This window comes from Leptonychotes weddellii, chromosome 6 (genome assembly GCF_054177405.1).
Source record: "Leptonychotes weddellii isolate Sample4059 chromosome 6, ASM5417740v2, whole genome shotgun sequence".
In the NCBI taxonomy this organism is placed as follows: domain Eukaryota; kingdom Metazoa; phylum Chordata; class Mammalia; order Carnivora; family Phocidae; genus Leptonychotes; species Leptonychotes weddellii.
In genome coordinates, this window is record NC_138374.1 from 36694702 (window position 1) to 36720058 (window position 25357).

Consider the following 25357-nt stretch of genomic DNA (forward strand, 5'->3'; position numbering starts at 1 on the left):
AGACTGATGAATCACAGACCTGTACCTCTGAAACAAATAATACATTATATGTTAAAAAAAAAAAAAAGAAGATAGTAGGAAGGGAAAAATGAAGGGGGGGATCAGAGGGGGAGATGAACCATGAGAGACTATGGACTCTGAGAAACAAACTGAGGGTTCTAGAGGGGAAGGGGGTGGGGGGATGGGTTAGCCTGGTGATGGGTACTAAAGAGGGCACGTATTGAATGGAGCACTGGGGGGTATACGCAAACAAGGAATCGTGGAACACTACATCAAAAACTAATGATGTAATGTATGGTGATTAACATAACATAATAAAATAAAATTTTAAAGAAAAGGACTAGTATCTAGAATATATAGAAAACCCCTTAAAACTCAAGAGGAAAAACAATCAATCCAATTAGAAAATGGTTACAAGACATGAATATACATCACTGAAGAGGATATACAGATAGCAAATAAGCACTTAAGAAGATTTTTAATCTCATTAGTCATTAAAGAAATGCAAATTAAAAACACAATGAGCTATCACTACACAGCTATCAGAATGGCTAATATAAAAAACAGTAACCCCACCGAATGCAGAGAAAATGGATCACTCATCTATTGCTGGTGGGAAACGTAAAATGGTACAGTCATTTTGGGGAAATGATTTGGCTGTTTCTTATAAAACTAAACACACAATCACCATATGACCCAGCAATTGAACTCTTAGGCATTTATCCCAGAGAAATATGGACTTAAGTTCACACAAAAACCTGTACACAAATGTTCATAGCAAAACAAAGAAGATAAAAAACCAAAAAGGAAAAAAATGTTCATAGCAGCTTTATTTGTAATATCCCAAAACTGGAAACAGCCCAAATGTCCTTCAGTCAGTGAATGGTTACATATACATCCATATCATGGAATACTACTCAGTGATAAAAAGGAATTAACTATCGATGCACAGCAACAATTTGGATGAATTTTCAGAGAATTATGCTGATTGAAAATCCAATCCTAAAAGATCATGCACTGTACAGTTTCATATATCTCATATCCTTGAAATGACAACATTCTAGATTATGGGTTGCAAGGTTAGGGACAGGGATAAGGGAGGGAGGTGTGGTTGAGTGGGAGTGGCTGTAGTTTTAATTTTTATAAAAGGGCAACACAAGGGAGCATTGTGGTGACATAAACATTCTGAATCTTGGCAGGAGTCATGGACATAGGAACCTACACGTGTGATAAAATTGTGTGGAACACATACACATATACACAAGTATAAGTAAAACTGGGATATCTGAACAAATTAGCAGATTATATCAATATCAATATTTTGGTTATGAAATTGTTCTACAGTTTTATAAGATGCCACCATTGGGGAGAAACTAGGTAAAAGGTACACAGGATTTCTTGCTATTATTTCTTACAACTACATTTTAGCCTACAATTATCTCAATAAAAATTTCAACAAAAGAAAACTAGTTAACAGAGTATCACAAATTTTAAAATGATAATTTCAAAACTTATGTGGGTAAAAATTTTTTAACTAATACTAAAAATTAACTAATATACAGTATTTTCTATGTAATAAAGTCACAGCTATTTTTTTAAAGGGAAAAAACTAAAAGAAACTACAAACTATGGTAAGATAGAAGGAATATAGGCATTCTTTCTTCTTTTCAATATTTTTCAGGTATTTCAAAATGTGTTTATATAATTTTTATAATGACTATAAAATCACCATATCCACATTTATGTATATAAATACATATTTTTCAAGTGAGAGGTCATACAATTTCAGAAACAGTCTTTTTCTCTCTACCAATTAAATGAGATTTTCAAACAAGAACAAACCAAGTTTTCAGTTACCAGGCCTGCCTAGAGTGGGGTCCTCTGTGCTCTCTTCCCCCCTCCCCTCCTGCCTGGCAGGGACTTCTCTCTCTCCAGCACTGAAGCTCTGCCCCACCCCTGCAATCCAGTTTGCCTTTTTTTTAAATTCCTATTGCATATACTCACTGCACCATCTGCATTGATTTACAAACATAAGATGTCTCAAATTGCTCCCACATCATATTGCTCAGGCTGCTGAAATACTCCCCACCTTTTAAAATTTAACTTATCTTCCCTTGGAAATTAAAACAAAGTCTCTAATATTAGAGAACCATCGTTAAGCTGGGTCATCCCCAACCTAAGCTCTCCCATCTTCTTCTTGCTTAGCAGATGTCTACATCTAAACACAGGCCTTCCCATTTATCCCAATTAAATTCTACTTGCTTATCCTGAACCAACTCGTTGAGATCATCTTGGAAAGTCAACTCTGTCTGACTCAACTCTTGGTCATTCCCCATGGCATGTTTTGGCATATCCCTGTGGCCCCACACCACTGCCAACCTTTCTGCTGACTGACTCTGGCTTAGCTGGTCCCATGAGGTCAGTTGTTCATCCATGTACCAATTCACTCAACTACACTATCATCCAGTCCGTCTTACTCCTTTTGAATTCAATGCAATTCATCAAATATTTATTGCATGCTTACTGTGGGCCAGCCCCTGTGCTAGGTGTGAGCAAGGTCCAAACATCAATAGGACTTGTTTCTTAGCCTCAAAGTCCATGAACTATTTCACAGAATACCAGCCTATTCTATAAAACAAAACAGAATACTAACATGTTTTACAAAATAAGGAAAAAAAACAAAAACAAAAACAAGCCCACTCTGTAATCATACCTGAACAGATAATAACAAAGACACTGTGCAACCACAAGAGTAACCACACTTTCCATCCTGGCTAACATGAGTGATACTGCTTTTTTCTCCAATGACAACTCTAACCTGCCCCATTCCTCCTACTTCCTGGATAAAAGTTCCGAACATACACAGAAATCAAATTCCCTCTTTCTGACAGCACACAATTGAGAACAGACCAACCTCCACTTCTTCGAACCCTTCCCCAAATCACCTAAAATAAGCCCTAATCCTATCTAAGCTCCTTCCAAGTCTTTGTTACCCCACAGAATAGAGTGTCCTGCTACTGCAAGCTTAATATATCTAAGTTTTATACTATATGCACACTCCTGGAGGTATTTGCCTGGTGGGCATGGACAGTTCCTAGCATCTAAAACAGTACCTAACAAAGAGTGGGTGCTCCAAACTATTTAATGAGGGAAGGAAGGAAGGAAAATAAGAAGGAAGGAAGGGAGAGGAGGAGAGGGGAGGGAAGGGGAGGAGGGTAGAAGAGAGGAGGGGATGGGAGAGGAGAGAGGGAAAGGAGAGGGTAGGAGAAGAGAGGGAAGGGAGGAAGGAAAGAAGGGCTAGTATCATCAATGATTTGAGAAGAGTTAACCTCATGTTTTGGAAGACCTATTTTTGTTATGTTCCTGCTGAGTCTTTCTGATTACCACTGCCCTTTTTTGATAAAACAATTATACTAGAAGATAGCATTGAATTCATCTTTAGTGTTATATCGAATTTAGGTTGTTCTAACCTAATGACTCTCAACATGGGGTGATTTTTGTCCCATAGGGGGCATTTGGAAATGTCTGGAGACATTTTGGTGGTCACAACTGGAGAGACAGAGATAGAGATGCTACAGCATCTAGGGAGGCCACAAATGCTGCTAAGTATCTATCCTACTATACACAGAATGGGCCCCTACAATAAAGAATTATTGAGCCCCAAGTGTCAAACTATCAAAATGAGAAACCCTATTAATCTAAGGTTCTCCATTCTGGCTAAACATTAGAATCACCTGAGAAACTCTGAAAACATTACCAAATTACCCTGCACACAGAGATCCTATTATGATTGATCTCAGGAACAGCCTGCACAACAGAACTTTAAAAATACTTCCTGGGTGATTCTAGAATGCAGCCTAGGTTGAGATGCTCTCTCTGGTACCTGGGCGAAATTCTGGCTGCACTCGCCCTCTGGTGTCTTCTGGGCCCTTCTCTCTCTGGCTGCTTTGGGAGCTCTAACAGTGGATGCCAGAGCACACACCTGCCATGTCCCTCATCTCCCAGCTTCCTCTCCCTTATGCCTCAGAACTTCAGGTGACTCTAAATGGCAGTGATGAGACACCTCCTCTAGCTATGTGTTCACATTCCATTGCCTTCTCCAGGCAGGGAACCATCTTTTCCTCATTGTTCTTGCTGTAAATCTGGTAAGAGGTGTTGGTGTCCTTGCAAGCCCTAGTGCCTGGTTTCTAAGTGTAGTGTGCAGTCGTAATAGATTCACCAGGAAGCTTCTTAGAAAAGTAGAACCTTTGACCCTGCACAGACCTTCCTGGGGAATCCACAACTTAAACTGTGAAAAGCCTTGTTCACTCTGGGACCTTATAATCTCTTATGACTATTCTTATTTCCATGTTTCACCTTCTGCTCTGGTTGTGTGGCTTTCACTCCAGTTTCTGAAGAATTTCCATTTTCTTGTGTTTTGGGTTTTTCTCATGTTTGAGCTCAGCCGAGTGTTCTGGACAGCTAGGGGGAGTTTCATTAGATACCGACCCTGCTGCCAAATGAGAACAACAAAGGGAAGTGAGACCACTCCAGGTGGTGTGGCCAGAAGGCATCACAGTGGGGCAAGCAGAGCTCGGGGCAACTAGCTCACCTTGGCTGAGCCGGTGATCTGTCCATCCAGATAGGTGGAAATGGTGCAATTCCTTTTCATTTCCTTGGTGACAACCACAGCCAGGTGGTGCCACTGACCGCAGGCCAGCAGCTGGCCACACCTGACCCGAAGCTGGCGCCCGGCAGAAGGCTCAGGATCATCCTCTGGTTCCATGATGTCTGCAAGAGAACACAGACGCTGCACCTTGCGTGCATTGTCATGCTGCAGCAAGCCAGGAGAACCAGGGCCTCGTGCCGAGGAGCCGTGGCCTAGACCCCCTCATGAAATAACCACAACAGCAACTATGGTTGCTTGAGGTCCTGCTTTGTGCCAGACACTAGTTTAAGAGCAGTTACGAATGTCACTTCATTTCATTTTCACAGCCCCCCTGTGAAGTAGGTGCTATCACAATCCCCATTTACCCTCCTGAGGCACAAACAGGTTATGTAACTTGCCCAGGGTCGGGCAGCAGGACTCAAACCCAGGCGTCAAGCTTTGGGTCTACCCCACAGGAGACTGCCTCTGCAGCGATGCACATGTGCCCTAGAGTCCTCGGGCAGGGGGTGGGGGGCGGGGAGAAGCACTTGTGCTCTGTGACAATGATGCCAAGCCACCCCTGGGGCCTTCTGGGTGTCCCTCTATGAAACTGACATTCTCAGGGGACACAAGAAGAACAGGCCATTTCTGGCCATCACAAGGGGATGAGCTTAGAGAGCTAGGCAGAATTCTAAATGGCAGAGTCTGGACCAGCCACCAGCCACTGAAGGAGGGTTGGTCTCCCAGGCTCTCGTGCCGAGAGCTGCTGACTTAGCTCCATCTCCCCCAAGTGTGGGCAAAAACAGCTCCAGCTCCCAACACCTTACCCAGGGGCTGAAACGCTTTCTCTTCTGTAGACACAACCAAGGAGAGGTCGTCCGGGCACAGGCCGACAGAGAAGCAGACGAAGGGCTGCTCAGTCCTGGCCAAGTGACGCACCAGGGTTAGGAAGCGCAGTGGGTGGCCCTCAATGACTGTGCTGTGTCTGCTGATCAGGAACCAGCAGGAGAAGGTCAGGCCCCCAGACGGAGGGAATGACCTGGAAGCACCTGGAGTCAGAACACAAGCATCCCCTTAGACTTTCTCCTGCCTTATAATCTTGTCTAGAGTCATCATAGCTCTGATTCAGCCCAGGTGTGGCCCTACCGTGTACCAGCTCTATGCCTGGTCTGACTCATGCCCACTTTATGTCAACCCTACACCACAGAAGCTCATCCCCTTATTCATACTTGCAGGAGTAAGTCATATTCCCACCAGGACTTGAGTCTAGATCCCCAAAGCCTCTCTCTAATTCTATCCCACATATTATTCCATGCCACCTTGCCAAGGGCGTGGAGAGGGGGACAGAACCCTGCAGACAGTCACTATTGGCTGATCTAAAGCTGGGCAGTCTGCTGTGTGAGGCAGAGAACACCAGCCTAGCTCAGCTGAACCTTGTATGGGGGCGTCTCCCTATAGGGAAACCCATGTCCTCCTGCCCCATAACAGGGTTGGCACTACAGAGCAGGCCTGATGTCCTCCATGAATTAGCGAATCAGACTTGGTGCCCGTGCAGATGGGCTGTGAATGCAATGACTCCTCAGCACCCACCATCCCAGAGAAATCCTGGTTCTCCTAACCGAGGGTGCTTAGCTCAGACAGCACTGGGCACTTGCCCTGTCCTGCCCAGCCAGTTTTTAGCTGAGCACAGCACTGCTCAAAGCCTGCCAGGGCTCAGTAGACCAGATTGCCATTCATGTAGAATGTATATTCTTCTCTGGAAAGAGACCTAAGACAGGTTGCGGTGTTCGTTTCAACTTGCGTCAGTCACTGACAAAATGAATCCAACCCAGACTCCGCCATCAAATTACCACTGAGTCCCCACTGTATGCAGAGTCATGGCTGGGCCCTTGGGATCCTCCTGCCCTAACACAAGCATGACAAACTTCAAGGATGACTCATCTACAGATACACAGAAAGAAGGCCAAGTGGAAGTCTGACACCAAGGCTCCCTCGGCACTTGTTGTGGAGGCAGGGTGAGGACAGCTCAGCAAGCTGAACTCCCCGAGAATCACCTACCTGTCCCAATCCCTCCAGAGACCAGATACTCTGTACTGCTGCCCATAACTGTAGCCAGCGTCGGAATAAACAAACAGCTGGAAACAGAAAAGTGTCTCAGATCAGTGAACTGCAAGCCAACTTCTGGCCGTGACATCTCCCCTCTGTCCCCCTGCAGGGCCTCCCTCCCTCCTACACCATGAGGACAAAAAGCAGCTGATGCTGTTATGAGGGCTCTAAGAGATGGAATTCACACTGGATCCTGAAGGGGAGGGCATTCCAGAAAGCAGGCCCACCAGGGGAGGGAGAGGGTCATAGCACTCCATGGCTGAGGATGCTGGCCCCGAGAAGCCACTGAGTAGACAGGTATCCCTGGCCCAGACATTTTCTGCTCCTGAGCAGTGAGAGCTGATGAGAACTATAGTTTTGTGATCAATATTATAATTTATCAGAGGCACTGGTAAATTAATAAAGTGCATTCCCATTATAAGAAAGCCTATCGTACCCATAACCTTCCATGGACATGTCAAATTCCACAAACGATGGAGCCAGGACCGCCCTCTGAGGTTGCAGGTGGCGTGGGGAGGTCATGGAGATGAGGCTCAGTGAGGTCTGAAGGGCAGTGGTTGAGCCCTGGGACGTCCCCGAGGGCCTGAGGGCCTGTGTGACTGCTGGGCCAGGGCCGGCATCCAGGGCGGCTCCCGTGGGACCCTCAGGTGTCCCTGCTGCGGCAGCCTGAGACCCTAAGGCAACAAGCCAAAGGAGAGATGAAGAGCCGCATCCCTGTTCAAGCATTTCCACTGCTCTTCTGACAACAGCCCCAGTGTTTCTGCCACAGCCCAGAAAGAGGGCTAACCTAACCGCTGTAAGGTGGCTCTCTCCTGACTCAGTAACGCTGAACTGCAGCAACAGTGCTCCTCCTAGAAACTTCTTCTCCCTTCGGTCCACCATTCCCCACAAACACCCCCTACACACACTTTCTAGCTTGCCCCACTGGTGGTCGCTCATGGCGCTTCGTCCTGGCTCCCTGACCTCCCCACCCACAACAGCCTGTCTCTTTGAAACCCCTGCTCCCCGCCCCTGGCTGCCAGCACAAGCTGACTCTCCACCTATGCTTTTCAGCTGGGCCTCCTTGGTTTCACGTCCTTATGTGATCTCATATTCGGTATGCTCACAGCTTTCTGTTCTTTAAGCTGCTCCCTGGAGCCAGCAGCCTCCCCGGGACCATGCCTGATACTAGGGATCCCCCCAGTGCTTTGGCCTCTTGACCTTCCAGCTGACCCCTGAGCTGCGAGCTGTGCAAAAAGCCATCACTGGTACCTCTGCCCAGGCTCAGCACTGGGTCCTCGAACATGCAGTGTGTCGTGAAGGAAACCCTATTGCTGTTTCCGTGATCTGCACCTAAAGGGGTCAAGTGCATGCTCACCATCACCTATCTTACACGAGGGTGGAGGTCATCCTTTTCCTTCCAGATCTGGTCTTTCTCTGGGACCAGCAATCCTGCTTTCCCTCATTTGCTCCACTGTGCAGCAGACAGTACCATTTTTTAAGTCTGTCTGTTTCTCACCTGTTGTAAAGTCTCCCTTATAAGGGATGCATATTCTCTTTAATTCCCATTAACCTGTTCCTGTTCTTTCCCCTGTCCTCACCTGAGCCTCCAGAGTCCCCTCTGCGCACACAAGATGAATGGAGGATTTTCGTTGCAGCCGATGGAGGTGAAGGAATTCCAAGACCGAGAAACTGTCTAGGTCATAACATACAAGAGAAAGAAATGAAGAGCTTTTATGGGCAGAAGTGTTCTCCACCTTCCCCAAATCTCAGCACTTTCCTAAATCTCGGTGCTCCCTGACCCCCTCCTCCACGCTTTCCTCTCTCTGCCTGGAAACCTTCCCTCAAGCCATGCAGAAGCAGGGTGTCCCTGGCCTGGCACCCAGACCACAGAGCTAGTGCGTTTAGGTGCCTTGGACTTAACCAGTGACCAGCTGGGAGCCTCAAACTGAACCTTGAAGGGAGAAGGAGTTTGCACTCCTTTACTCTGTGTCTGCTCAGTCTGCTTTGCTCTGAGCCTCTCCGTCCTGCCCAGCTTTCCAGGAAACAGGTGCCTCCCTGGACGGGCTGCCAGCAGGAAGTTTCCCTGAGCATACAAGGGAGCACTGACTGTGTCCCTCTCCTTGTCAGGAGTCCTGGCCCGCCCCTGCTCCTCACAGCAGCCCAGCTCCCTGCAGTCTGGCCCCTGGGGGTGTCCAGCCCTCACAGCCCCCATCCGTCTCAGCAGGGCGTCCTCTCATGCCCTCTTCCCTCCTCCCTGAGTCCCATGAACGCTGGCACAGGCCTCAGGCCTAAGCCACCCACTGCCTTGAAGCCCTGCCCCTTCCCACCCCCTCTCCCAAATGTGGCCCTCCCAGTTCGTGCAGCTCCAGCCCTGTCCACTGAGCATCCCCACAGCGCTATTCTGTGTTGTCTGCTGGACCCTCTGACTCTTGTCCCCGCTGCCCCAAGACTATCAGCTCCACGGGACGGGCCTTGTCTGTTTTGTGGGCCTGCCTACTGTCTGCATGGACACAAGGCTCCTCCCTGGACTCACAGTGGCCGGTGCTGAGAAGGGCCACGCCCTGCAGAGGGGAGAGGAGGAGGGGGCATGGGGACACCTGTCCCTGTGCACTCCTCCTGTCCACTGTACCTGAGCACAGCTGCCATGGCTCAGCCACGTTTAACGCACGGCACACGGTACCTTAACACGTCTGGTTCGATGGCTTGGGAGGCAAGCTTTTCAAAAACCCTGATGAGGCCCGAGTTCAAGGGGCTGGGGCTGGTGGTCAGGGCCCTATGGCAGGAGGCCATGAGGGTCCTAAGCATCCCCGCCTCACACATGACCTGACGGTTCTTCTCCGATTTCACCACGGACTGGATGTGACTGGCCACAGAGCACTGGATCTCCTGGGAAAGCTAAGAGGTAGCAAAAGCAAGCGGTGAGCCCTTGAGGTCAGAATATTTTGTGCGCAACTTGGATCGACCCCCAACCAGGCCTCAAATAGGTTGAGGGGGCTAGGCAACTGCACCCACACAGCCTGTTCTCACTGCACCCCGTCTGTCTCGGGAGTTCTCAGGGGTGCCCTCGTCCCGTGCAGAAGGGGTCAGCTGTCAAAGAGGGACAGGCTTAAAACAGAGACTGCGAAGTGCCAGCATCTGAGAAGCTGCATCTGCCCCAGAGACACGGTGTCCGCCCCAGGCGATGTTTAAGCAGTTTCTGAATTAACTGCTAACGCTTAAAGGTCTGGGGACTTTACATAAAAGTCCGGACACGTGGGCTCTCTCAGAAGGTAGGAAGGCCAGGTCAGACAGGTTGCAGGTCTGTGTCTATGAGGGGCAGCCAGGGCCGGCCAGTGGCCGTGCCTCTTGTGGGCCCCTAGCAGCCCTGTGTTGGAGTCCGTACCCCTGGCACAGAAGGTGCGGCGTGCCCGGGAGGCGGGCCCGCAGGCGGTGCCCACGCTCACTGGCTGCGGCCGGACCAGACCACACTCAGCGCCCAGGCCAGCACCAGCCTCAGCTCTGGCGCCAAACACCCTCAGCCCCTGCTGTCGTCCCCCCGACAGCTTCCAGCTGTCCTTCGTCCACCTCTCAGACACGGGTGGCTGGGGTGTCATCTCACCCTTACTGGTTTTCCAGGCACTTCAGTATCTTTACATCCTTGAAGTCCACAGCAGAGAGCACAGAGAGTCAGCTCAGTAAATATAGGAGCCAAATACATTGCTTTTGCAACCTTGTTTTCTTCATAAAAATATAAACCCCTGGAATTCCCAGGCCTCTATAGATATACTCAGGGGTGGGGATGTTGGGGGAAGGGGATGGGAATTCCTCTACAAAACCTCTGAGGACTGCCCACATTCTCTTTTACTGTTGTATCTGATATGGGCTAAAGTAAGAGGGATACCAGTTAGAACTTAATGGAATTTTCCTGCTGTGAATACTATGGGAGCCTCCCCCAGACCTCCTTCTCCAGGTGGGTGTACCCATCACCACTCCCCCTTCTCTGGAGGACTGAGCTCCCCTAAGTGGGAGCTGCCCTGCCCCACCTGTCCCCTGCTTCGTGGCCCCCCCATATGTTCATGCATGCATACACACACATGTACTCATGCACACACATACACATGTGCACACATACATGCGTGTGTACACATAAGCACACATATGTATATACATGCCCACACAGCTACACATATACTTGTGTGCATGCGTACATGCACATACACATGCATGCAAACATACACACACCCATGTACCACGTGCACACGCTCACGTACACACACACCAGACCGTAGCCCATGAGGTCACACCCTTCAGTCTTTTGGTGCAATCCATGCCTGAGAGCCCTGCCCTGGTGGCTCAGGCTGAGGTTGGACTTCAGCTGACGGCACCATCTGCTTCCTCCACTCCCCTTCCCTAGTCCCTCCCTTGAAGGATCTGATGTACCTATACCCCTGTCGTGGGCTCCACTTCCTGGGAACCTGACCTGAGGCCCTGGCATGCTTTTCATATTGCACACCTTTGCCCTAGTTTTTGGTTTCATGAAAAGAGATCTCTGACAATGTAGATCATGTCTAGGTTAGTCCACAAGTGTAAAGCCAGGAGTAACCACAAAGGCACTAATTTGAATAATTCCTATCTTAAAGATGACTGGCTTCTTGTCCCATTGAGTCGCAGACCATCTGATATGCACATCCCCCCCTCCCCAGCCGCCTTAAAAGCTTTCTTGGGGTCCTTCCCTGCTTCCCTTCTTTCCTCTCTCCCTCAAACAAGTTATAACTGCCTCTTCAATGTCAGCTCTGTGTAAAGTTTTAGGCATTTCAAGATTAACACGACATTATCCCTGCTCTCAAGGGAATCATGGGCTACAGGCAAGACAGGTGAGGGGACAGTCTCAGCACAATGACAAACGAGCTCTAGCAGAGGATTTACAGTATCTGGGAGGAAGGGGTTCCCTGCAGCCCCTCACACATTTTACAGAGCTCTTGGATTTAGAAGGGAATCCAGGCCTGGCATCTCCTGGGGGAGCCAAATTTTACCCTGGGATGAAAATATGACCTGGGTATTCGGGATGTGCCAGGCCCCAGTCTAAGCATTTTGATATGTATAGATTATACAGTCCCTGTGAGGAACCTATGAGGGAGATACTATTACTCTGCCCATTTTACAGATGAGGAAACTGAGCCCAGAGAAGTACCTTGTTCAGGCCACGTGGTAAGGGCAGAGCCTGGCTTTGACCCCAGACTCCATGCTCAGGATCACCTCATTTCCCATCTCTACCTCACACGTGCAGAGATTTGGGAACACCCTGCCATGATGGTTGAGAGTATGTTTGTACCACTAAGGGACAGAAATGAATAAGATGGCATTCGTCCGCAGGCCACAAACACCGCTTGGTAGCATTTATGTTTTAAGGATTAAAATGTATTGGGACACATATTTACACTGTTTATCACCAGTTTTTAGATTAAAAAAAATGAACGGGTCATACAGTTCACCCTTCACCCTCCCTTCCTCCTTCCAGGAGCACAGCACCTAGAGCTCCTGTCTCAAACTGATGGCATTTAGTGCAATTTCCATCTTTACAATATCTTCAGTAACACTTCCAATTTAAAATTTTAGACTATCTTAATTCTAGTTTAAAATTTAAATTACATTAGAATGGTTTTTTTCAGGGTCATTGCTCCCAGGCAGGATTTTGTCATTCTGAAATGTCACCATTTCACCACCATCCTTGATGCTGAGGGAAGATCTCATCCTGTTGGGAGAAGATGGTCCCTGTAATGGGCCGGATGTCTGTGTCCCCCAGAACTCACATGTTGAAACCTAACTTCCAACATGATGTATTTGGAGGTGGGGCCTTTGCGAGGTGATTAGGACATGAAAGTGGACCCCTCATGAAGGGGATTAGTGCCCTTATAAAAGGGACCCCAGAGAGCCTTCTTTCACCTTGTGCCATATAAGGACACGGTAAGAATCGAGCCATCAACGGGGAAGTGGGCCCTCACCAGACACCGAATCTGCCAGCACCAGGCTCCTGGACTTCCAGCCTCCAGAACTATGAGAAATAAGTTTCGATTGTTTACAACCCACCCAGTCTATGGTATTTTGTTAGAGCAGCCTGAGTGGACTGTCCCATCCCTGTCACTGTGGTATTGGCACCACCAGGGTAAATTGCTAGAGGCAACGTACAGTCCGACAGGGACCAGAGACAGAAGGAAAAAATGCCAAAACTCACTTGCACTAAACAATTCCATCACTTTTACTTTGAGGAGTTCCTCCATGTGGAAATCTGCCCAGCCTCCTTGACTCCTTTCCCCAGATCTTTCTTCTGCCGCTCTCAGGGTCCCTCCCTGCAACCCACACCTCTGCTTTTCCTCTTGTCTCCTCCTCTCAGAACACAAAGGGAGCCTCTACCCACTTGCCTTGAATATTCCCTCTTCCAGAACCTGGATTATTTGGTAACTGCAGCCTTTTAATTTGGGGCAAAAGTTGGGGAGACGGTCTGTATGAAGCAAGATGCAAAAATAACATCACAATGTATTATTAATAAGAATTAAAAAGAAATGTCTATAATCTCCAGTTTTATTACCAGCAATTCACTTATTACTTTGAGGGCTTTTGGCTTTCTTTTTTCATTGTTGTTTGCTTTTTTCTTTTTTATCCACCAGAGAAGAGCTATTTAAAATCTAAATATGCAAAAAAAAAAAAAAGTGAAAGTTTTCAAAAGGGAGAAATGCTGATCTTGTCTAATGATGCCACAAGTTTACTCCAAAATTGCTCAATACCCCATAATGGAGGAGGGAAAATTGATCGTCCTCATTATCACTGCAGCTCTGTCAATACCAATATTGCCTTGTTTTGAATAAAATGTGCTGTTTTTTTCAATGTTGGTTCCAGTAAAATGGGGTTTTAGTGAAAATATGAGCAGTAGCAGGAAACCAGTCTGGTTTCTCCCCCTACAAATGGATTGATTTTCCTAACGCATATTACTTCCAATGCAGGCTAGGGGATGGTGGTTCAATTAGGACTCCATGGTGAGCACGTGGGGTCACCAGGCTGGCCGGCAGGCTGGACCTGCAAGGCAAATTATCACAGAGCGATTTGCGGGGCAGCCTTCAGGAGTTTTTTTTTTACTTTCTCCACTTAACAGTCGAGGCTTCAAGTCTATCCTTGTCCAGCTGTGGATGTTTGTTGTTCTTTATCTCTCCCCCACCCCGACCCCCCTGCTTTCTCTTCTGGTCCAGATTAATACAGTCCCAGAGCCTAGTGAGGGCTGGGTCCTGGTGGGGTGGGTCATTCCCAGGAGGCATGGGCTTTGGACACATAAGTCTATGGTGTGTCCTGACATAGATGTAAAAACCATCAGATGACCATGTCTGCTTCCCCCCAGATACTTAGAAAGAACCAGGCAGTTCTATTGAGCTACTCAAATTTGGATTAGTTGCTTATCCCAGTTTGGTTGAAATGTTCTTTGATGATTTTGGAAAAGCGATGGTGTAAGTTAAATGACCTCAGCTCTTCAGAAATAGCACAGGTAAACAGGGCCCACAGATGGGTTTCATTTGATAAGTTGTTATGGTTATTTTTGCTTACTTAGAATTAGTTCTTTCTATATATGGGTGTAAACTTTCCCTTTTGCCACAATCCCCATCAGCCTGATAGACTCATTTGCGGTATCCACATGGCCTTGTAGATGTGGGAGTTTGTGATTTTGGTTTATGTGTAAGAGGTCCGAGTCCCACTGAATCAGTAGAACCCATGTCTAAAAGCATGGCTTCCTTGATGCCCTTGAATAGATTTGCAACTAAGACTGAGATGCATGTGGGTGCCTGCTCCAAACCTTCTGCTTCCTTCACAAATTACATGCATATGATGTCTAATGCTATCTGGTAACAGAAGCCTAGGATCTTGTATTTATAAAGTATTTGTCTCTTTCCACCTTTACCTCATCCTTCCCTTTGGTCCACCCCCTGCTCCAGCCCTGGTAACATTCACTCCCTTTGACAAATGTGTCATGCCCTTCTTGACTGATGCCCAAAGCTGTCAACGGTCCTTTCCAGCCCCATCCCTTTACTGAACTCCTACTTATTATTCAAGAGACAAGTCACATGTTCTCTCACCTGAGAAATCTTTTCTGATTTTCCCAAATAGCACTGTCCATAATTCAATCATAAATACTACACTCTGATGGCTCACTCAGTAGATGATAGATAGATACATAGATAGATAGACATAAACAGATATCTTCCCGCCACCCCCTGTCCCCACCACACTGTGAACTGCTGCCTGAGACAATGACTCTTCACCCTTGTTGCCCTCGCACCTGTCTCTGCCTCAAATGCAATAGTTGCCTACTAAGTGCAAGCACAAGGGCAGAAAGTGTTCTAGAACATAGGAGGTACACCTAACCCAGAGGGCTGAGCATGCTCAGAAAAGGTGATGCACCAACTAAGTGTTGGAAGATAATGAGGAGAGAACCAGGCCAGCAGGAAAAATGGTCTTTCTGGGAGTGGGGACAGCACGTGCAAAGATGAAGGGGTACAAATGGGCACGGCCTTTCAGGGAAAAGCTGGAGAGCTCAGGCATAGTCTGGCTTTCCTTCTGTTTTACTGCCCCCTCTTTAAGTGGAAGTGCCTTTAGGCAGGAAAAGTACCCTTCCCGACAGCCACAGGCCTCACCATTCCCTATTATTTCCACCTACACATTTATTTTACCTTATTGGCCCCAAGACATTGAGTTTGCAAGCCCTGTGATCTAGGCCAAATCTGAGTAGCTGAAACAGAGGTGTGGAGACTGGAAGTAGCCTACATCAGTCACAGAACTAATGATGGGAAAAGGGACTAGACACAAGGTCACCTGATAATTGGGCCAGAGGTCTTATACAACTTTAACTTCTACTCCATCATTCTACATCCATTGTGTTTTGCTTTTGATCCTTTTGGTCGTCATGTGAGATTATGTTTATTTGCTCTATTTAAGAGGCTACCCTAAAAAGTAAACTGGATTTTGACCAGGATTGGCATTTTCCCACTTAGGAACAATAGAAATTTTGGGGGATGGGGTTTCAGTGTGAAAGAGGATAGGATACCTAAAATTCAACATATTTGGAATTTCTAAGTGTCATAATTTAACAAAATGAGACTCCTACTTTACCCATTTCCTTGTTGGAGGAAATGGCTCTTTTCAAATAGCATACCCTTACACAATGCTACCCAGGGCTATTAATGCTGTCAATATTTTAGTTATTTGAAACCCATACGATTAGTTCATTGTATTTGAAATGCAGGCTAATTCCAGAAAATGGCACCCTTTTCCAAATGAAGACATGAATAAGTTAACAGACAAATGCAGCCCTAAGCCCAATCTTTTCTCTGTCCCATCAGACCATGTAGGACATTTCCGTGGCAGTAGAATCTGGAACACACCCAACAGTGACTCGCAGTGCCGGCTGACTGTAGATCACACTGTCTCTGATGCTCAGGTCTGATCATGTTGTTGCTTTCCAATAGCCTCCCATGGCTACCACATCCATACAAGAAAAGCCACTTAGCACAGAGGCAGGAGGTCCAGGTGCCTGGCACCACGGGCATCTACCACCTAGCAACCGTGTTAACTCTGTCACTCAACTTCTACAAGTTTCAAGTCCTCATCAGCAAATGGGATTACTGATACCTACCTTGCAGGGTTATTATAAAGATTAAGGGATAGGGGCGCCTGGGTGGCTCAGTCGTTAAGCGTCTGCCTTCGGCTCAGGTCACGATCCCAGGGTCCTGGGATCGAGCCCCGCATCGGGCTCCCTGCTCGGCAGGAAGCCTGCTTCTCCCTCTCCCACTCCCCCTGCTTGTGTTCCCTCTCTCGCTGTGTCTCTCTCTGTCAAATAAATAAATAAAATCTTTAAAAAAAAAAAAAAGATTAAGGGATAAAATGTTTGTAGAGTTTCTGGCAACTAGTAGCAGTAATTCCACCATTTAGCAAGTGTTTCCCATGGTGCAGGGTGTGTTCTGCTCACCATGCTAAGGACTCATTGCATTTAATCCTCACAATAATGCCTCAAGGATGATGTTATTACCCCCATACTACAGCAAAGAAAGTGAAGGATCACAGAGGCTCAATCATTTCCCGTTGCTGTGTGACTGTTAAGTGGCAGAGCTGAGATCTGATGAAATTCTGCTGTCTTCAGAGCCTAAACTCTGCCCTCATATAGCAGGTGTTCAGTAAAGACTGTAGTGCTTGTGATGATGATGATGGTGATGATGATGATGATGGATGGTACCCCAATAAAGTTCAATTCTCTCAGCATGGTATTCAGTGCCCTTCCTGGTGTGGCTTTGACTGGACGCACTGCCTCTCTTACTCACATGGTCTATCCTAGCCCAGCTGAACTACTCGAAGTCCCCAAATGGACATCTTCACGTGTGCCTCTCTCTGTGGATGAGCTTCTTCTCTTCCCTCCCTCCTCCACCTGAACTGGCATGGGCATGTCTTTTCTTTACAGTCTGGCTCCAGTGTCCCTAACTCTCCATGGCTTTCCCTCCCCTCTGTCTCAAGGTCCAGTGGGCAAACCTCTGTTCTAGGCATCAGAGTGTGGTCTTACTGTCTTCTACACTCCTCTCCCTAGCCACCCTCAACTCAGACTGTGAGTTCCTGTAACCTTCATATCTGAATCCCCAGTGGCATCTAGAAGGTGCTGAGTAAAATTATTCACAAGTGCACATGGATCACACTGGTTGCTCGAACACAGTGTGAGCTCCACCTCTGCTAACCGGGATCTGGCTTCCCACCCTCTGAGTTACGGTTGTCCTGAGCACAAGTAAATACCCCTCTGCTAGGGACTAAATAAAGGCCACAATCCTGATGAAAGCAGAGCGATGCTGGGGACCAGAGAGCCCTCATAGGACCATCCCTACAGCAAGACCCTTGTGGCTGCTGAGTGTGCTAGAAAGGGAAAATGTCCTCTTTCCAATTAGTTGTTTCATTCGGAGGCCAACTCAGCTCCCAGAGAACTGAGCTGGACTCCGTTTCTGCCTCATGCTTAGGACAGCAACATTCACAGGTGAATTCCCACAGTCCAGTTTTAATACCAGTGATGACACAGCTGGGTTATCTTCCCAAGAGCAGCTCGTGGTGCTAGTGTTTTGGAGGGGGGGGGAAGACACCTTTTGGTTGTAAGTAAACCAAATTTCATGTGGCCATAATTAGAAATAAATCAGACCACCCATATATGTAATTATTTAAGTTGTCCCTCCTGAAATGACATCTGTATCTTGGAAAGCCATCAATTTCTCAAGCATCCATCAGGTAGGAAGGTGTTTAAGAGTGTAATGCTGGGAACCATCAGGCCAACCTACAGGGCGATGAGGGGAACTCATATTCCATCTTCTTAGTAACACTGCCATCTACTGAACCTTCCTGCACCAAAGACGTGGTCCTGCAGTCCTTTTCATTCCAGCATTTTCCTGTGTGGTCTCATTTCTCATTTGATTTACCATTCTGTTGATTGTTATGAAGTTTCCCACCCCTCTTTCAGAAACTAATTACTGTAATTATTGAACTTTTAATAGCTGCTGATTGGGCATCTGCAGAAAATATTTGAGAAAATGCACCACTACATTTCATTTGCATTTTGAGAGACAGTGAGGGAGAATTAGACCTTTCCTAAATTACTTATTGTGACCTGAATAGAGAAAAAGAATCCTACCAGATGGAATTCTCATTTGCATATTTAATGTGTCCGATTACCATTCACAGAGGAGTGGAGTTCCACTCCATACACTAATGTGACAATGAACAGAGTTTATCTGAAACTCAGGTTCAGCCACACAGTTTCCATGCACTAGCAGCCGAGAGAGAGGCCACTCTCAGCTCTGCATCACTTCATCGGTCGTCACTGCAGTGGCGTTTGGCACGACACATCCATTGGCAACCATCTGGCTGCTAAGGCCTCCTAAACCACTGGCTTGGTTGTTCGCATTCCAAGTACACTGCATGGCTGGAAATATAGCTAAGGAAGCCAGACATCCTTACAACGAGGCTATTGCACCCGGAAAAATGTACAATGCCAAGAATTCATGACCTTACATTCTGCAAAAGCTGCAAAGGTAAGAGACCTATTCACCAAACACACCTTGATCTGGGGCCTGGGAATGAGTTCCAGACCTCCCCTCACCAGCTCCATGACCGTAGGAAGTTACACAACTTTCTTGAGCCTCAAGCCCCAGTGATGTGGGGAGATTCTAGTGTGCTGGGATGAGCTGTTATGAATATTGATGAAACAACATGCCTGGCACAGAGGTAGTCGTAAGTGTGGATTAATGTCCAAAATGTTCCAGGCGGGCCCTGTCTTAAATACCAAGGTAAAGAAAGTCCCAGACTGAGACAACTCAATGACTAGAAGACACGTAAAGAACTAGAAGACACTTTATTTCAGGGTCAAATATTTTTATCTACCAGTTGATGCTTAAGGCAAGTAGGTGCTGGTCTTAAAAGATGACCCCCAACAATTCCCTCTGTCCTCTACACATATGTAACCCCTCACATCAGTAGGGGAGGCATATGGCCCTTCCCACTGAGTCTAAGCTGAACCTGTGACTCACTTTGACCAACAGACCAATGCTGTGGAAGCCAGGCAATCTTGTTCAAGGCCTAAGCCTTTGGAGGGCCTGGCAGCTTACCCAAAGGAGCGCTGAGCTTCTATGTGGCCTGATGGAGAATTCACTTGGAGAGACACAGATAGAGGCCAGATGGAGAGGGTTACATGGAGGAGAACCCAGAATCCTATTATGACAGCTCAAACCAAGGCCCCGGACATCTGACCCAGCCCAGGAGCCCCCTGTCATTGGAGCCAGCCCTGGAGGTGCCAGCTGTGTGAGTAAAGAAGACATCTTAAATGGTCTAGCCCACCCAGCACCATGTGGTGCAGAGATGAGCTGTCCCTGCTGCTCCTGTCTCTCGCCGTGAGAAAGAATGACATAGTTTGTTAACTGGGCAGCAGTTTGTTACACAGCAACAGTAACTAAAGAAGCGATCAAGCCCATTTTATTCCAGCCTACTGCTTTTCTGTAAATGTTGAAAACTATAAGTGCATTCCATTTCACTATGAGATGTGTGTCCCTATTCATTGGTTTGATCATTACTTCATCATCACTTTCCAGCAAAGGAACAGGAACCAGAAAAAAGATTCCAGTTACAAAGGGACACAGAGACATGGAACTAGGTCCATCCTTTTTTGCAACCCTGTATGAAATACTACAGAATTTCCTTGGTGAAAACAGTTCCCTTCCCTACACATCAAGGCTTTTGCTCCCCCGCTCCACTTCTCTCATTGATTTCAGCGGGCTTGCAACATTTTACTAGGTCACTGTCATTTTCAGGCTGTGATTAATAACACCACTAGTGTTCATTTCTTCCTAGAACATATCACTTCCTTTTTAAATCCTGGACAAAGTACAGCTGGACCTGCAACCCCTGCCCCTCATTCTTCCTATAGAAGATTCTGCTGTGCAGGGGAAAGACCAGGAGACCTGCCACCAGGCAGGAGCACATTTAATACCAGGTCCACCAACTGGGAATCCTTAAGTCATTTAAATTATCTGAGCCTCTGTTTCTCCACTGGTGAAAATGGAGACAAATAATACTCCTGAGAAAACTGCTATGAGGACAAACTGTGAAAGTGGCCAGCGCCATGTCTGGTTGCTCAGTTCAATTCATTTCCTTTCCATCTGCACTCATCAGAGCGTGCATTCTCCAGGTTTTCCTCAACAAGAATTGCCTTGTTCTGTTACTCAATCCTTTCACCCTGCAATGGAGCCCCTCATTCTGCCAGGACAGGAACTTGGGGGTTGTCTTTGAGTCTCCCTCTTCCCACTCCCTGGACCCGTTCATCTCTGGGTCCTGGGATTCTGTCTCTCCTCTCCTTCACACTTGCCCAGACACCACCCTAGCTGAGCTACCATCGATGTGGTACTACAGACATGGCTTCCTACCTGCTGTCCCCATTCCCAGGCCATTCCCCGTGCAACAAACAAACAGATATTTTGATACAAAAACCTGATAGAGTCATCCTCTACTCATTTGAGAGGCTTCTTGCTGCCCTTGGGATAAAACTCCATACTTAAGCAGGGCTCCAGCCTTCCTGTGCCTGCCCCATCTGGCACATTTCCCACTCCCCCCCCCTTTGCTCCCACCCCAGCCGCCTGCAGCAGGCTCCTTCCTGCCTGGTTAATTGCTACTCATCTTTCAGGGCCCTGCTTAAATGTCACCATCTAGGAGATGGCTTCCCTGACCTCCACCCCTTCCTCTAAATTAGATTTAATCAGGTCTTCCCCCACCTCCATTCCATTATTCTTTCTCAGCATCCTATTTTTCCCCATTATTATCACTTGTCCCAATTTGTAATTGTATATTCATTGGTGAGCTTATTTCTTTAGTCTGTCTGCACTGGCACCATCTCTTGGTCCCCATGATGGACACAGGATCCATGGACAGTGTCCATCTTGTTAACCTGGCATGTCCTGTACAGAGCACTGAGCCACGAGCACAGCCAGCACTGCAGGATGGATGACTAGCTGGGGGGCAAAGGACTTCTGGCCCCACCAATGCCCAGCGCTGCCCTTAGTACCCAGGGATTGCCTCATGACGGTTGAGTCATTTCAGCTAGTTTCCGTTTGGCTGTTGCTTTTCGAAGGTCACTTCACCAGCAGAAATGACCTGTCTCAAATGACCTTGGAAGGAAGGGTGGCAGAACTCAATCAAGGGTCACAGACATACTGAGTCTCCCCTGCAGAAGGTGCTTCACCAGGGTGGCTCACCTAAGGCAGAGTACTGAGGGCAAAGGCAAAAAAGAAGTCTGGCCAGAAGGAGCTTAAATGGTTGGTCATGTGAAAAAGACAAATACGTGTGTTCATCAACAAGTACCTGGGGGTGGTCTGCATGGTACAACCGAGGCAGCAGTCTCACCATGATGCACAGGACCCCGGGGTGCATGATCACAGCATCCCCTTCATCCACCCTGCAGAGAGAGGGGAGGCGGGATATCAGATTTGAGTTTTCTAGTCTCTTCTGCTTTTCACAAACCTTTCTGAATCTTTCACAGACAGGCCATAATACACATCCTCAGTCTACCACTTATTATCTATAGAACTTTGAACTAATTAATCTGAGCCCAATTTTCCCAACTGTACAGTGGAACTCACAATACCATACTTCTCTCAGAGAGACACGGAATAATGCTTTTGGGCCCCAGGACACAGTGGCTGGCTCACAGTTGATATTCAATGCAAGTTAGTTGCCTGGTCCTCTCCCTTTCCCTCCAGACATAAAGGAGAGGGAGAGGCTCTCATTTTACGTTGAACACATACACACAAGTGTTTCTTGATCCCTTCAAGATGGTATAAGCAATTCTACTCAGCCGTACCCACTGAATGCAACTCAAAACTCACACAGAACACATAAGTAGCTCTCTGATGACTCTGAAAAGTAAATGGTAGCAGAGAAGGAAACCAAACCCAAAGCACCATGCAACTGGCATTGAATTTCCTGGAGTGTCCCCCTCCAGAATTCCTTAGTATGGGCTCAGAGGGCATCTGAAAACAGAAATGTGCATCACATGCAGATGAGGACAGAACACCAAGAAAACGTATCTGTTTCTGGTCTGAGGAACAGAAGGGAGGCTCCTAGAGGTCACAGAGCATGGAGGAGAACCCTTGAGATTGTCGTTTTGGGTTCCTTCATTCTTTCTCAGCCAGCCTCCAGACAACCTCACAGCAGTAGCAGTGGCCAGGCAGGTGTCTGAATATCTGCGAGAAGATAATCCTTCTCTCTAACCAGAAGAACTATGGTTCCAGGAGTGTAGGCAAAATCTCCATTGCCCTTGTCTCTCTTTTTCCTTTCCCTGCTTGGCACCAGAAGCAGATGCAGCGGTAGGAAGTACATGGCAAGGCAGGGAAACTAAAGCCTCAGCTTCCTAGACAGAGGAGAAGGAAGAGGCCCCTGGGAGCCATAAAGTGTCGGGGAGACAAGGAAGAGGAGGAGGCTTAATAAAGTGAGACTCTGTATCAACCTCTGGGTTCAATTCTGAGCTGCATGTGTGGATCTGACCCTAAACCATATTCCAAAGGCTTTGAGAACTGAACTCAAGGGTAAAGCACCACCCGAGACTGGCTACTTCATGGGGCAAATAGAGAATAGATAAAATCTCACTGCCAAGTCTGTGAAACCAAACTAATACTGGAAACATGGTCCACAGAAGGTGGGCAAGAACTTGCAGACTGAACCTAACCTGGTCGATTGCCTGGTAAAACAAAATAATTAACATTCTCCAGATGTCAACAAGAGCCAGAGTTCATAATATTCAAAATGTCCAGGACACAATCTGAAATTACTTAGCATAGAACAAATCAGGGAAGTCTCAATATCTCACACAGAAAAAGATAATCAACAGATGCCAAGCCTGAGATGACGCAGAGTTGGAACTATCAGACAAAAACTTTATTTTTTTTAATCAGACAAAAACTTTAAATCAGCTGTTTAACCACACTCTAAGGAATAAGGGTGAATATTATTGAAATGAATGAAAACCTAGGAAGTCTCAGTAAAGAAATGGGAGCAATAAAAAAGAACCAAATGGAAATTTAAGAACTGAAGATACAATAACAAATTTAAAAATCTCACTGAATGAGAACAATGAAAGAATGAGATGAGAGAATCCATGAATTTAAGGACAGATCAATAGAAATTGCCAAAACTGAACAACAAAAAGGAAAAAGATTTTTTAAAGTGTAAGAAATCCTCAAGCTCATGTGTAACAATACTAAAAGATCTAACACCCCATTGTAGGAGTTCCAGAAGAAGAGGACGAAGAGGCAGTGTAAAAAAAAAAAAAATGTTCAGGAAGGTTTTAGCCATTATTTCTTTAAATTTCGTGTATATAGAACCTTAAAGATTCAAGAAGCTTAGCAAAGAAAGGAAGAAAGAAAGACCTATATAAAAGGAAAAACATACAATATTTGTGGGTTGGAAGATGTAATATAGTTGTCTCAATTCTCCTCAAATTCATCTATAGATTTAATGCAATTCTAATCAAGATCCCAACAGTTTTTGTAGATGTAGGCAAGCTGATCATTATATTTACATATACTAGAACAACTAGAGCCAAAGGAACTAAAATAATCAAAGCAATTTTAGAAAGGGAGAATACATTTGGAGGACTCACATTTGCTGGTTTTATGGCTTATTACAAAGCTACAGTGATCAAAACAGTATTAGTGAAGGGCTAGACACACAGATCAATGGAACAGAATAGAGTCCAGGAAAAGACCTACACAAATATGGCCAATTGATTTTTCACAAAGGTACAAAAATAATTCAATGGAAAAGGATAATATTTTCAACAAATGGCATAAGAGAAATTAGAGGTCCAAATGCAAAAAAATATATCTTGACTTAAACTTCACACCCTGCAGTAAAAGAAATTCAAAATGGATCACAGACATATACAACTTTTAAAAGAAAACACAGGAGAAAATCTTGGTGACCCTGAGCTAGGCAAAGAGTTCTTAGACATGATACCAAAAGCCCAATAAAAGAAAACATTAATAAATTGTACTGCATCAAAATTAAAGATTTTCATTCTGTGAAAGTAACTTTAAAGATGGAAAGACAGGGGCGCCTGGGTGGCTCAGTCATTGAGTGTCTGCCTTCGGCTTAGGTCATGATCCCAGGGTCCTGGGATCGAGCCCCGCATCGGGCTCCCTGCTCGCAGAAGCCTGCTTCTCCCTCCCTCACTCCCCCTGCTTGTGTTCCCTCTCTCACTGTGTCTCTCTCTGTCAAATAAATAAATAAAATCTTAAAAAAAAAAAAAAAAAAGACGGAAAGACAAGCTACAGATGGAGAAAATCCTGGCATCCATACAATGGAGTACTACTCAGCAATAAAAATGCATGAACAACTCATACAAAAAACTGGATGGATCTCAAAGGCCTTATGCCGAATGGAAAAGGCTAGCCTCAAAAGATTTCACATTGTATACCTGCATTTATATGGTATTCTGGAAAAGACAAAATTATAAAGACATATCAGTGGTTGCCAGGGGCTAGGGGTAGAGAAAGAATTTGACTATCAAGGGGCAACATTTAGGAACTATTTGAGGTGATGGGACTATTCTGTGTCCTGATGGCTCGAAATTAAATGAATGAAAACCCATAGAGCTTTACAGCAAAAAAGGGACTTATACAGTGTATAAATTCAAAAATTAATAATAAAAATAAAAACAAACACACAAAAAACCCATAAATCTAGGAGCACCTAGATGTCTCAGTCGTTAAGCGTCTGCCTTCCGCTCAGGTCATGATCCTAGGATCCTGGGATCGAGCTCTGCTTTGGGCTCCCTGCTCAGTGGGAAGCCTGCTTCTCCCTCTCCCACTGCCCCCTGCTTATGTTCCCTCTCTCGCTGTCTCTCTCTCTCTGTGTCAAATAAATAAATAAAATCTTAAAAAAAAAAGGCTTAAAACCCATAAATCTAATCCCAATTACAAACAGCTGATTTTCAAACATCATGCCCATAGCGCTATTCTTACAACCCATGGTCAGATTGTCCTTGGCACCACCAGCCTTAAAAGGATGGCTAAGGTGCCAGGAGTGAATGCATTGGTGTTAATTTATTCAATTCAA

At 46.3% G+C, this 25357-nt stretch overlaps 1 protein-coding gene across 1 annotated transcript in view; it reads right to left on the reverse strand.

The window, feature by feature from the left end:
- The window catches only part of WDFY4 (WDFY family member 4), a 236720-nt gene that overhangs the window by 170767 nt on the left and 40596 nt on the right, over positions 1 to 25357 (reverse strand). Inside the window, exons 10-16 of the mRNA XM_081823086.1 lie at positions 21605 to 21698; positions 9396 to 9610; positions 8314 to 8408; positions 7170 to 7407; positions 6686 to 6762; positions 5455 to 5676; positions 4592 to 4770 (exon numbers count right to left, since the gene is read on the reverse strand). Of these exons, the coding sequence (XP_081679212.1) occupies positions 4592 to 4770; positions 5455 to 5676; positions 6686 to 6762; positions 7170 to 7407; positions 8314 to 8408; positions 9396 to 9610; positions 21605 to 21698 (1120 nt within the window). The remainder of the gene's footprint in view (positions 1 to 4591; positions 4771 to 5454; positions 5677 to 6685; positions 6763 to 7169; positions 7408 to 8313; positions 8409 to 9395; positions 9611 to 21604; positions 21699 to 25357) is intronic.